The sequence below is a fragment of the Salvelinus namaycush genome, chromosome 35 (genome assembly GCF_016432855.1).
Source record: "Salvelinus namaycush isolate Seneca chromosome 35, SaNama_1.0, whole genome shotgun sequence".
NCBI lineage: Eukaryota > Metazoa > Chordata > Actinopteri > Salmoniformes > Salmonidae > Salvelinus > Salvelinus namaycush.
This window is the reverse complement of record NC_052341.1, coordinates 33,952,415-33,966,595: the sequence shown is the minus strand read 5'-3', so window position 1 is coordinate 33,966,595 and position 14,181 is coordinate 33,952,415. Positions and strand designations below refer to the sequence as shown.

The 14,181-nt window shown below is 40.8% G+C and overlaps 1 protein-coding gene across 4 annotated transcripts; it reads right to left on the bottom strand.

Annotated features, from left to right (window-relative positions):
• Positions 1-1,842: 1,842 nt before the first annotated feature.
• Positions 1,843-14,127, bottom strand: LOC120029478 (disintegrin and metalloproteinase domain-containing protein 8-like). Of its 4 annotated transcripts, none has more exons than XM_038974714.1 (22): positions 13,903-14,127; positions 13,475-13,581; positions 13,246-13,319; positions 13,081-13,159; positions 12,879-12,955; positions 12,258-12,456; positions 12,044-12,109; positions 11,263-11,325; positions 10,844-11,013; positions 10,381-10,605; positions 10,088-10,265; positions 8,307-8,396; positions 7,567-7,762; positions 7,144-7,246; positions 6,786-6,951; positions 6,606-6,686; positions 6,428-6,512; positions 6,169-6,289; positions 5,869-6,043; positions 4,001-4,048; positions 3,825-3,875; positions 1,843-1,992 (listed from the first exon to the last, which is right to left on the bottom strand). In XM_038974714.1, exons 1-22 carry the CDS (start codon positions 13,946-13,948, stop codon positions 1,942-1,944), a joined length of 2,451 nt encoding a protein of 816 aa, XP_038830642.1. In that variant the 5' UTR covers positions 13,949-14,127; the 3' UTR covers positions 1,843-1,941. The 4 variants fall into 4 exon arrangements, with proteins under 4 accessions (XP_038830642.1, XP_038830639.1, XP_038830640.1 ...); XM_038974711.1 differs by lacking the exon at positions 1,843-1,992 and adding an exon at positions 2,791-3,694; XM_038974712.1 differs by lacking the exon at positions 1,843-1,992 and adding an exon at positions 2,791-3,459.
• Positions 14,128-14,181: the final 54 nt, after the last annotated feature.

Genomic DNA, 14,181 nt, shown 5'->3' with positions numbered 1-14,181 from the left:
GGGATGTCCTTGTCCCATTGCGCACTAGCGACTCCTGTGGCAGCCTGGGCGCAGTACACGCTGACACAGTCGCCAGGTGTACGGTGTTTCCTCCGACACATTGGTGCGGCTGGCTTCCAGGTTAAGTGGGTATTGTGTCAAGAAGCAGTGTGGTTTGGTTGGGTTGTGTTTTGGAGGACGCACGGGCTCTCGACCTTCGCCTCTCCCGAAGTCCGTACAGGAGTTGCAGCGATGAGACAAGACTGTAATTACCAATTGGATACCATGAAAATATATTTTTTGTCCTTAATACAAAGTGTTATGGAGCAACACAACATTAAGTACTAGTCTTCATATTTTCAAGCATGGTGGTGGCTGCATCATGTTATGGCTTTTCTTGGGATAAAATAAATGGAATAGAGCTACGCACAGGCAAAATCCTAGAGGAAAAGTTGGTTCAGTCTGCTTTCCAACAGACACTGGGAAACAAATTCACCTTTCAACAGGACAATTACCGAAAATACAAGACCAAATACACACTAGAGTTGCTTTCCAAAACGACATTGAATGTTCCTGAGTGGCCTAGTTACAGTTTTGACCTAAATCGGCTTGAAAACGGCAAGAAAATGGCTGTCTAGGAATGACCAACAACCAACTTGACACAGCATAAATAATTTTTTTAAGGATAAAATGGGCAAATATTGTACAATCCAGGTGTGCAACGCTCTTAGGGCCCGAATACGACTTAGGAAATTACACCTTTCTTACTCACACCTTTCCTATGCACTTCTCAGTAGTTGGTATTCAGACTTACCTTATGAAAGTGCGTAACCGGCTTTGCAGGCGTGGTTCCCTTACGAGCTCTGAATAAATGTAATTCAACCGCTGAAATCCGTCCCACTTGCTGGCCAACAGATTTTCTTGTGGAGTTTTCATTCAGTAGGGATTTCAGTACATTTATCTTAAGCTATCCCTTTGAATAAGGTGATTTTTGTTGAGACGCAATAGAAAATATATAGAGTACAGGTCCAGAATATTAGGGATCAATGAAAAAAAGTAATCTAAATATATGCATATGAGTCTCCGTTTCAGCACCAATTGGTAGATTTAAAAATACTCATCTTGTAGATGATTTAGGGTTACCAAAAAAATTTATTGGAAAGCCTTTACACACCAAAAAAAGAAAAGTGTTTTGATTCATTCTGAAAATTGCCATTTCATTTCTTAAACCCCTGGTAATGTTGGAAGATTAGTGTACATATAATTACAATAGGAAGAATAGTGTACAATAAATAGTAGGGTGTAATACAAACTCAACATGTAAACCGTTGGTCCCATGTTTCATGAGCTGAAATAAAATATCCCCATAATTTTTCATATGCACAAAAAGCTTATTTCTCTCAAATTTTGTGCACAAATTTGTTTACATCCCTGTTAGTGAGCATTTCTCATTTGCCAAGATAATCCATCCACCTGACACGTGTGACATATCAAGAAGCTTGTGCTTGGAACAGTAAAAGGCCACTCTAAAATGTGCAGTTTTGTCACGCATTGCCACGTCTCAAGTTGAGGGAGTGTGCAATTGGCATGCTGACTACAGGAATGTCCACCAGAGCTGTTGCCAGAGAATTGAATGTTAATTTCTCTACCATAATCCGCATTCAACGTTGTTTTAGAGAATTTGGCAGTGCGTCAAACCGGCCTCACAACTGCAGACCACATGTAACCATGCCAGCCCAGGACTTCCACATCTGGCCTCTTGACATGCGGGGTCGTCTGAGACCAGCCACCTGGAAATCTGATGAAACTATAGGTTTGTACAACAGAAGAATTTCTGCACAAACTGTCAGAAACAATCTCAGGGAAGCTCATCTGGGTGCTTGTCGTCCTCACCAGGGGCTTGACCTGACTGCAGTTTGGCATCGTAACCAACTTCAGTTGGCAAATGTTCACCTTCGATGGCTACTGGCTTGCTGGAGAAGTGTCCTCTTCATGGATGAATCCCGGTTTCACCTGTACTGGGCAGATGGGATCGTGTGGGCGAGCGGTTTGCTGATGTCAACATTGTGAACAGAGTGGCATTGGGGTTATGGTATGGGCAGGCATAAGCTATCCTGAGGCCCATTGTTGTGCCATTCATCTAACCGACCCTACGTTTTTTCTAAGGTATCCTTCACCAACTGATGCATATCTGTATTCCCAGTCATATGAAATCTATAGACTAGGGCCTAATGAATTTATTTAAATTTACTGATTTCCTTATATGAACTGTAACTCAGTAAAATCTTTTAAATTGTTTCATGTTGCGTTTATATTTTTGTTTGTACAATTCTCTTATCCAAACAGATTATTCATTTCTGTGGCACTTATCAATAGCTGTTATCAAGTTGTAAATTATAGTGCATGGAGAGAATAGTGTTATTTCCATCCACTTGGAACCGGTAGGTTTGCTAGACCTTATTCATGGTTTCCTCGCATGTAAAGGTGGTGGAATTATTAGGGAATTAAGTCAAGGTCAGAGTATGGCATATCTGTAGACACACCTTCATATATTCGATGTCTACCCAAACTGAATAGCATGCTATTCTCCTGCTTAAGTTCAAGGTCAGAATACGCATAGAGAAAAGTGCAGAAAAAGGAATTACGTTCCATTTATGTGCTTAACTCGGGTCGGAATCTGGCCCTTAAAATTACCCAGAAAGACTCACAGCTGTAATTGCTGCAAAAGGTGATTCTAACATGTATTGACTCAGGTTGAATACTTATCTAAATCAAGATATTCCACTTTGACATTAGATTTGTGTAGATCGTTGACAATAAATGACAATTAAATCCATTTATATCCCACTTTGTAACACAACAAAATGTGGAAAAAGTCAAGAGGTGTGAATACTTTCTGAAGGCACTATACCTCTCACATGTACCATTCATTTGTAATATCTTGAAAAAAGAACTAACATCAATGTAATACTTATTTTTTTAAAGGCACACTGGCTTGAGATCATGAAACAGTAAATTAACATTCATAAGTACAAGAATTCCAAAGTAGAATTAGGCTCTCCCCCTTGTAAAAAGTGCAAACAGAGGCAACCTATAAAAACAAGTGCAACTGCTAGGTTCATGTCAAAGGGAATGGTCTACTGTAACATGTTTTCTACCATACAATAATTGAAGAAAGAAAAACACTGTATGAGAAATGCACCAGCAATCTGTTCCAGCATTTTCCAAACCACTTTTCCACAGTGGTTGAGAAGCACATTCTGAGACATCACTATGTTGATGTTGAGTTTTCAAAGACATTCTCCACAGTTGATATTAGGCTCGGTCATTCAGGACCTCCTAGAGTCTGAAACAAGAACTGGGCTCATCAAAGGTCTGTCTTCCTATGAGTCAACATACTGCTACATGCAGTAGTCATCATCGACGTGGCATGGGGGGAGGCTTCAGTGCAATCTTGTGGCCTGCTCCTCCTGAGGTCTGCTGAACACACATCAGTTAGACAGCCATCTTGAAACATGCCCTTCAATTCTGGTTTCATAAGGAATTACCAACAAAGTAATTTTTTTTATTTTACTTTTGTGCTATGTCATGGTTTCAGGAGACAAAAGACATGACTACAATAAGTGTGTTAAATGAACACTTCCTGTGGGTATTTGCTGGGTACCATTGGTGCTGTGGCCTTGACTGGTGGCACTGGGACAACATGCTTGATTTTCTAACAGAACAATATACAACAATTGATAATGAGTTCATGATAAGACTGTGTAGAGACCATGTAGTTAATTGTTATACAGTTGTTATTAAATGTCAACATGTTATTAACTGTAATGGCTGAAATGACTTACCGGTGTGCTACTCAGAGTCGGCAAAGGCTTTGGTGGAGGTAGGGGTTTAGTCTGATAAAAAAATGTAATAAAAGAAAATGTTTGTACAAGTTTGGTACGTCAGTATACAGTACGTTTCTAAGATTCCTGAGTTTAGTAACATGATATGTTTCAGTATTTCAATTGGCATAGCTCACCGGTTCAATGCAAGACTGTGGCAGCACTGCAGGCAAGCTCTTTGGTGGCTGTAAGACAAAATATTGCTCTCCGCTTAGTCTGCATTTATTTTCCTTTCCAAATATCCTTAGTTTACTCAAAACATAGCCTGCCTAAAGTAAAGTGGGTAACTCTACAAGTTCAGCAGCTGTTTCAATTCTTGTTGATATTATTATATATTACATAGGAACTACATACAGTTGAAGTTTACATAGACCTTAGCAAAATATAATTAAACTCAGTTTTTCACAATTCCTGACATTTAATCCTAGTAAAAATTCCCTGTCTTAAATGAGGATCACCACTTTATTATAAGAATGTGAAATGTCAGAATAATAGCAGAGGATTTATTTCAGCTTTTATTTCTTTCATCACATTCCCAGTGGGTCAGAAGTTTACATACACTCAATTAGTATTTGGTAGCATTGCCTTTAAATGGTTTAACTTGGGTCAAATGTTTCAGGTAGCCTTCCACAAGCTTCCCACAATAAGTTGGGTGAATTTTGGCCCATTTCTCCTGACAGAGCTGGTGTAACTGAGTCAGTTTTGTTGGCCTCCTTGCTCACACACGCTGTTTCAGTTCTGCCCACCAATTTTCTATGGGATTGAGGTCAGGGCTTTGTGCCACTCCAATACCTTGAATGTGTTGTCCTTAAGCCATTTTGCCACAACTTTGGAAGTATGCTTGGGGTCATTGTCCATTTGGAAGACCCATTTGCGACCAAGCTTTAACTTCCTGACTGATGTCTTGAGATGTTGCTTCAATATATCCAAATAATTTTCTTGCCTCATGATGCTATCTATTTTGTGAAGTACACCAGTCCCTCCTGCAGCAAAGCACCCCCACAACATGATGCTGCCACCCCAGTGCTTCACGGTTGGGATGGTTTTCTTCTGCGTGCAAGCCTCCCCTTTTTTCCTCCAAACAAAACAATGGTCATTATGGCCAAACAGTTTTATTTTTGTTTCATCAGACCAGAGGACATTTCTCCAAAAAGTACGATATTTTTTCCCATGTGCAGTTGCAAACCGTAGTCTGGCTTTTTTATGGCGGTTTTGGAGCAGTGGCTTCATCCTTGCTGAGCGGCCTTTCAGGTTATGTCGATATAGGACTCGTTATACTGTGGATATAGATACTTTTGTACCAGTTTCCTCCAGCATCTTCACAAGGTTCTTTGCTGTTGTTCTGGGATTGATTGGCACTTTTCGCACCAAAGTACGTTCATCTCTAGTACTATTGTTTGTATAGATGAACGTGGTACCTTCAGGCGTTTGGAAATTGCTCCCAAGGATGAACCAGACTTGTGGAGGTCTACAATTCTTTTTCTGAGGTCTTGGCTGATTTCTTTTGATTTTCCCATGATGTCAAGTAGAGGCAATGAGTTTGAAGGTAGGCCTTGAAATACATCCACAGGTACACCTCAAATGGACTCAAATTATGTCAATTAGCCTATCAGAAGCTTCTAAAGCCATGACATAATTTTCTGGAATTTTCCAAGCTGTTTAAAGGCACAGTCAACTTAGTGTATGTAAACTTCTGACCCACTGGAATTGTGATACAGTGAAATAATCTGTCTGTAAACAATTGTTGGAAAAATGACTTGTGTCATGCACAAAGTAGACGTCCTAACCGACTTGCCTAAGCTATAGTTTGTTAACAAGACATTTGTGGAGTGGTTGAAAAACGAGTTTTAATGACTCCAACCTAAGTGTATGTAAACTTCCGACTTCAACAGTATGTGTATGTTATGTATAACATGATACTACTAGTGACTCCACATAATAGGCCTTTATCTATCTGCCTGGACTAGTGGTAATGTTGAGATAATGTTGTGGTAATGTAGCTCACCTGTGGAGGGGGCCTTGAAGGGACCCCAGTTACAAACAGAGGGGTGCAGGCTTGTGTTGCAGATGACTCCATGAAGGTGGGTTGGCTGATTTGGGGGGGCTTGCTAAGAGGATTATCCTTCCCACTCCTCTCCTGGAACATTGGGTTCAACTGGCCCGGAGTAGAGTGGACTTTCCTTCAAATACAGATCAATACATAACACATCAATATGTTGATTGTGTACCAAATCATTTGAAATGACAACTGAAGAGGCATTCACAAAAAAAATACAAATAATACGTTGCCGGGAAAAAAACTCACCTTTTGGAAATGTAGTTCTCTCTCTTGTCCTTCTTGCAGCACATCAGTCCTGCAACCAGGAAAGTAAGCAGCAACAAGACAGCTATCGCTGCAGAGACACCAGCTACCACCCCAAACTGGTCTGCAAAACCAAAACATTACTAATCATTAAAAGATGTCCATTTTTGTCAACTGTTCAGGTTTACCTTTACAAAATGTAACGCATGATATGAAATACATAAACCACAATGCATGTCACAACAGAGTGAATGAGGCATACCTTGAGGCACGTCTGAATACTTGAAGTCACAGTAGGGTGGAGCCCAACCTGGGTTACAGTGGCACTGTCCCTTGTTGTTGCAAATCTAACAAAAGAGAGCGATGATTGTGATGACTATGTCCAAACAATTTGAGCGGAAGTTTACTAACAACTCAAAATCAACAATCAATGCACTCACCCCATTGTTGTGGCATTTTGATGAACAGTCCTCCGTTTGACCATAGACTTTGACATCTTGGCATTTGTGATCATAGCAAACCTATGGAAACAAAGATGAATTGTTCACTTCATTTGCACACTCATATGAATTCCAATAGGCTCTCTCGAGGGATGATTTGGAATTCAGAAACAGTCTTACCTCATTCATTCCACATTTGGTTCCTGTTGGGACCATGTCGAGGGCTCTTATCTTATCCTGGTCCACTGCTATGTTGCATGTTCCCCTCATTGTATAGGAGGCCTTCTGCCCAGTGATGGGATACTCATCCCCTCCCGAGCAAAATAGCGTTCCACATTTTATATTCCTAGGAGAAGAAAATAATATGGCAATGTGTTTCTTAACAACACAAACTTACGGAAGTCTTGTAATAGCTGTTTTCTATTATTTGTAAATTGCCTTGGGAGGGACATTGTGTGGTCATATTGTGATGGGAAATGTCAGGAAATGGAAATGTCAAAACACAGGAAGTCAATGTGACAGATGGGAGTGGACATACTGTGGCGTGCAACGCTCAAAGCCGTATTTGGTCCTTCCGCAGTGGGCTCCTTCGATGCCATCCAGGTTTAGATTAAAGCAGGAATCCGTGCCTACTTGTGCCGCTAGAAGATAAGAGAGATGACAGTTATGACTTTTTGGTTCCACAGGATATGACAGGAATTCTTACTGCAGATTATCATCATTGCACAAATCACAATATGACGTTTAACTTGCACTAACTGAATGAGATTATATCTAGGCCTATTTTGTTTCTGGAAGAGTTCTGCTTTGTGTTAATGAAATAGCGTCATACGGCTATGGATGGTTACGCTGTGTCGTAACTCGTGTAGTGTAAATTAATAGATAATTGATAGATCCAGTTTTCCATCACGAGTGGAAGAAACATCATTGGCTATATACTTAAAACAGTAAAGACAAGTACCTGGTCCCCACAGTCTCTTGCAGTGTTGCTGAAGTGTTGGGCATTGCCCATTGTAGCAGTACCCCTGACTATAGTTGCAAGGTTTCCCGTTCATTTTGAAGGTATCTTCTGGGCAATGCTCTGAAGTTCCAGTGCAATACTCTGCCAGGTCACAATCACTGGAAGCTGTTCTACACAAACTGGTTGCCTGTTTAAGCTGAAGGTTGAATGGAGAACAAATAGTTCATTGGTTGAGTAAGTAACATCATAACAGATTAATAACTAATACAGCTAACAAAAATTGTCTGCTAAAAATCTGACACTACTACTACAGCAAAGTGTATGATTCTTGGTTAGATGGCAAGTTTGGTTCATACAGTACAGATTTTATTTGATGACTGACTAGGCCCGCTTCTTACAGTCCCCTGACTGTCATATTGAGGAAGGATATGGACAGTACAGTACAGGGAAACACAAGGGCATCAGTCTGTTTCCTGGTATTATTGCTAGTATTCCAACCCTGGTTTCTCAATCCACCCATCTGTTCTTTATGGAGCCGAACCCTACTTCTCTTATGGCTATGTTATTTTTTATGCTGGTGGTTATTAGTTGTTGTTGGTTGGGTGTGTCTGTCTGAGTTGTGGTGAGCAGAGAGAGATCAGAGATGGACGTTACCACCTGGTCTGAGTCATTCAATCATACGTTTAATAAAGCACCCAGATTTGAATATGGCTTTACATAAAGATAAAAAATGCACGTACTTGGCAGTTTTCGCAGCATGTTCCATGATCACAGCTGGACCCCTCAGTGAGGCGACAGGTTGTGGGGTCACAGCAGGGATTCTTACACTCCTGGGAGGGACAAAAGACACACCAGGCCGAGACAAAAGACAAAATAACAATTTCATCTTACCACTGTCAAATTAATCTTTTATAAAAAGTCAGTCATCCCAAAAATTTCATTTACGGTGCAAAGCATTCATGCATGTGTATATTTTGTCTCCCTTTCATAAGCTTTTGAAAATGTTTGTCATCCTTATAACAAAGCCAAACCTTTGATTGAGTCAGAGGAATAGTGTAAGACAATATAATCAATGGCAGTGTACATACAGTACCAGTCAAAAGTTTGGACACACCTACTCATTCAAGGGTTTTAGATTTTTCAAAGTAGCCACTCTTTGCCTTGATGACAGCTTTGCACACTCTTGGCATTCTCTCGACCAGCTTCATGAGGAATGCTTTTCCAACAGTCTTGAAGGAGTTCCCACATAAGCTGAGCACTTGTTGGCTGCTTTTCCTTCACTCTGCAGTCCAACTCATCCCAAACCATCTCAATTGGGTTGAGGTCGAGTGACTGTGGAGGCCAGGTCCTCTGATGCAGCACTCCATCACTCTCCTTGGTCAAATAGCCCTTACACAGCCTGGAGGTGTGTTGGGTCATTGTTCTGTTGAAAAACAAATGATAGTCCCACTAAGCACATACCAGATGGGATGCTGCTGAGTGTTGTGGTAGCCATGCTGGTTAAGTGTGCCTTGAATTCTAAATAAATCACAGACAGAGTCACTAGCAAAGCACCCCCACACCTCCTCCTCCATGCTTCACGGTGGGAACCACACATGCGGAGATCATCCTTTCACCTACTCTGCATCTCACAAAGACACGGCGGTTGGAACCAAAAATCTCAAATTTGGACTCATCAGACCAAAGGACAGATTTCAACCGGTCTAATGTCCATTGCTCGCGTTTCTTGGCCCAAGCAAATCTCTTCTTCTTATTGGTGTCCTTTAGTAGTGGTTTCTTTGCAGCAATTGGACCATGAAGGCCTGATTCATGCAGTCTCCTCTGAACAGTTGATGTTGAGATGTGTATGTTACTTGAACTCATTTATTTGGGTGAAGCATTTATTTGGGCTGCAATCTGAGGCTGGTAACTCTAATGAACTTATCCTCTGCAGCAGAAGTAACTCTGGGTCTTCCTTTCCTGTGGCGGTCCTCATGAGAGCCAGGTTCATCATAGAGCTTGATGGTTATTGCAAGTGCACTTGAAGAAACTTTCAAAGTTCTTGACATTTTCTGGATTGATTGACCATCATGTCTTAAAGTAATGATGGACTGTCGTTTCTCTTCGCTTATTTGACTTGGTCTTTTACTAAATAGGGCTATCTTTTGTATACCACCCCTACCTTGTCACAACACAACTGATTGTCTCAAACGCAGAAATTCCACAAATTAACAAGGCACACCTGTTAATTGAAATGCATTCCAGGTGACTACCTCATGAAGCTGGTTGAGAGAATGCCAAGAGTGTGCAAAGCTGTCATCAAGGCGAAGGGTGGCTACTTTGAAGAATCTCAAATCTCAAATATATTTTTATTTGTTTAACACTTTTTTGGTTACTACATGATTCCATATGTGTTATTTCATAGTTTTTATGTCTTGACTATTATTCTACAATGTAGAAAATAGTACAAATAAAGAAAAACACTTCAATGAGTAGGTGTGTCCAAACTTTTGACTGGTACTGTACATGGAGCCTGACTAACCTCCACAGTTCCACAGTCACACTCCTCTCCAGGGTCCAGGAAGGCATTGCCACAGGCAGGCCCCACATACAGCCTGTCAGAGCCGGGTGTGTCCAGCAGACAGCTGGGATTGGCTCTCTCCAGGAAGTCACTCAGCTGCTCCTGACTGCAGCCACTGAACAGCTCTGGGTACACTGACCTGAAGGTGTGGGAATGATGGCTCACTTTAGAATGATTAACATAATAACATAGGAAATGCCTCAATTTGTCAATGTGTGAGTAATTGTGTAATGTATGAGTGTTTTTGTCTTTACCTGAGCCGATCTGCCATGACACAGTTGTCGTTGTACAGCGATGTCCCACAGGTGCAGCCTGAAGTATCATGGGACATGCCCAGGTTGTGGCCCATCTCATGAGCGATGGTCGAGGCAATGCCAATTGGGTTTCTATTGTGGTCCTGGTTGACTGCACCTGAACTTCCAGTGCACATGGCAAGTTTATTTGCCAGTCCGACAGTATCGCCCAAGAAATCTTTACCACTGTTAAAAACAACAACAAAATGTTGGGGGAAAGCTTTAGAACTGTGATTAGCTTTGCAAACCACACAAAACGAGACATTTGTCCATCGTTCCAATTTTATGCATTAAAAACAACATTTTATATTTACATTTTTTGCAGTACATAATATCAAACAATAATGTCATGGAAAAATTGTGATTAATTGCAATCCAGTTCCTTTCATCAACACAAAAAATAAAGATAAGGCTAATTACTCACGTGACAAACTGGGCATTGTCATGCTTTACCCTCTTTAGAAGGTCGTCTTGACGCCACTGGATAAACCTATCCAGGGTGTTCTCAGGACTGGCTGTGACGTCAATGTGATCCCTGGTAGTCCACATCTCCAACCCCACCAACATGACCCGGATGTTCAATGGCCGATACAACTAGGAAGCAGAGACGGCGATCTTTTCAATAACTCCTTCATGAATATAAGCTATACGTACTAGAGCTAGGTGGGAAAACTCCTGGCCCTAAGCCCTGAATATAAACAGTAAGCAATTCAATAAAGCATCCTAAGAACCTATAACTAGAGCCTGGACCTGGTCAGGTAAATCTCCTGGCCCTAACTATGCTTATGCAACATTCAAACATACAAAATGACAAACAAGTAGATGACTTCCTTGAAAAGGTACCTTATCAACATGATTGGCAATTTCCAGCATCCGAGCTTTGGTTTCGCTTCCAAATATTTTGGACTGAAAAATAAAATAAAATACATATAGTGAACAAAAATATAAATGCAACATGCAACCATTTTACTGAGTTACAGTTCATATAAGGAAATCAGTCAATTGAAATAAATTCAGTAGGCCCTAATCTATGGCTTTCACACGACTGGGCAGCGGCGCAGCCATGGGTGGGCCTGGGAGGGCACAGGCCCACCCACTTGGGAGCCAGGCCCACCCACAAAAGGGCTTTATCACAGACAGAAATACTCCTCAGTTTCATCAGCTGTCCTGGTGATTGGTTTCAGACGATCCTGTAGGTGAAGAAGCCGGATGTGGAGGTCCTGGGCTGGGGTGGTTACACATGGTCTACTGTTGTGAGGCCGGTTGGATGTACTGCCAAATTCTCTAAAACAATGTTGGAGTGACTTATGGTAGAGAAATTAACCTTAAATTCTCTGGCATCAGCTCTGGTGGACATTCCTGCAGTCAGTGTGCCAATTGCACGCTCCCTCAAAACTTGAGACATCTGTGGCATTGTGTTGTGTGACAAAACTACCCATTTTAGAGTGGCCTTTTATTGTCCCCAGCACAAAGTGCACCTGTGTAATAATCGTGCTGTTTAAATCAGCTTCTTGATATGCCATGTGGATGGATTATCATTTTGTGCACAAAATTTGAGGGAAATAAGCTTTTTGTGCAAATGGAACATTTCAAACTATAACATATATGTTGATACATAATATACCTCTGTGTAGTCAGCCACCAGATACATCTCCACAAATCTTTCAGGCCCAGTGATGGGTTTACTTTTCTAAGAAAAAAAAGGGAGATAAGAAAACATTGGACTCTCCTTACAAGATAAATATAACTAGTAGAAAACATGAACCCTGAACACTATCTTTGGATGTGCATTGTTTCAACTAAGTAACAAAAGGAAGCAGTAGTAAGTAACTGCATACCCAGCCTTTGGACTTGAAGAGGCCCGAGAGTCTGGGGGCCGGGCCCTGGTCATGGTCATAGACCGTGCTGTCGTTGGAGTGACCACAGCTGGCCCTGTTGGCTCTGAGGTGCTCCTGCCTGTACAGAGCATGCTCCCCATCGGCAGAGTCTCCTAAAGGCTCAATCAAGTAGACCTTCTGCTCAGCCCTCACAAAGCCACTGGAAAGACACATCGGCGAGCGGTTTACTGAGTGTTGAGTTGCAAGGCACGGACAAATCAGTTTCTCCCCAATTAAAATAGCATTGTTACTCCAATTATATGATATAGTATGAATAATCAACATCAAAAGGCAGTAAGTTATTCAGTATAGCAACTCTAATCATTGTCTTGTAGGTGAAATGTCAGCAGAGGCTACGTCATAAAAGACAGGTACATTTCTAAATGTCTAAGACCGCTTTCAAAAATTATTTCAACCACAAATTTCTCAGTGATTTGAATTACACATATGTGGAAATGTAGCAATTTTGAATTTCTCAAACGAGAAGTTTGATTTCCTGAGAAATGTATTGATTGCCAACGAGTTCAGAAAGTTCAGAAAGTGCCGATAGTAAACAGGAAATATGCTGAAATACTCACTTACCTAATGCCAGAACAGATTCCAACACTAACGGATGAATCTTCAATGCCTTGAATATGACCATGATAATAGCAGTGGTCCTACAGGAAGTTGAAATTAGTAAAAGTATTGGTTTAGAGCTTCTCTTGAAATACTGTACACAGCATGCAATGAAACAAAACAAAGTGACACAAATCTGGGCTATTATATTTAATGGCTCAGATACCTCATAATTTGGAAATGTTGTCACCCGCTTTCCATCTTCAGAATAGTTCGTTTCAGTGTAATGCCTCCCAATAAGTTGCCTATGAAAATAACAATTAAAATAACTGCTACTAAACTTGCTACCAAAACACATCTAGTAATTAGTGGATGGTTAAAAATAATGTACCTATTCTTGTCAAGATGAATTGTGTGGTTCTCTCCAGAAATGGTTAATACATATTGTAGCCCATCAGGATAAACCTATAGGTAAGATGTTGTTAGTTGTCGACAATGAAACGCTGTTCTCCTCTTTATAACAGCCCCCTCTTCATTGGGGATTTGAAATACTGTATTTCCCTAATTTACAGGAACCACCGTTACATAATTATAGAGAAAAGATAACGGGATGTAAGCACCTGGTTTGAGAAAATGCTTCTTTTGACCCGACCAGTCAGTCTCTGAGGTCGGACGACATCGTAGCGCTCCACATGATCTAATGTCCGTGCGCCCTTGACCAGTACAACTAAAAGAACAGACATCCAGACCTATTATAACGTTTATCTATTTCGTATAGTAATTGCTATTCACTTAAAGTCTAGACATTGACCATACGACGAGCATCATACGAGTTCTAAACATTGCAATGTTGTATATAATGTCTAAATGCGTTATTATCCTAACAGATGCGCTAATTAGGTAGCCTTACTGTCCTTATAAATACAGTACCGAACAGCAAAATACACCTTTTTGTATTTCATTCAATTGTTTATAATTAGCCCATTATTTTATATATAAAAACTTCAGATAGTACATATTAAACCATAATTATATATGTTAAACTTACCACAATAGGTGATGCATAACAGGAATATATATAGAGTGTATCGCATGGCTGGAGCTTAATATCCCTGAGTTTCTCAAGTGTGCTGTATTGCACGGATACTGAACACAGACATTAAGCAGCTCTGTAAGGTACCAGTCCCGCCTCTCCGTTATGTAGCCTACGTTATCAGCAAAGGGCAGCCGTTGCGTGTAGCAATCATGACATCACATTTGACCGGAAAACCGGTCCAGATTATTAATACTGTTTACGGTTACCTAGGAATGGTTGAATTCTGTAAGC

What these genes read in the sequence shown, in the direction of transcription:
- LOC120029478 (XM_038974711.1), bottom strand. Translation starts at nt 13,948, where the DNA reads ATGCGATACACTCTATATATATTCCTGTTATGCATCACCTATTGTG. An exon ending in GAAGCATTTTCTCAAACCAG is followed by an intron (nt 13,320 to 13,474) that starts GTGCTTACATCC and finishes TCTTACCTATAG; the next exon opens with GTTTATCCTGATGGGCTACA. An exon ending in CCAAATGTGGAATGAATGAG is followed by an intron (nt 6,687 to 6,785) that starts GTAAGACTGTTT and finishes TTGTTTCCATAG; the next exon opens with GTTTGCTATGATCACAAATG.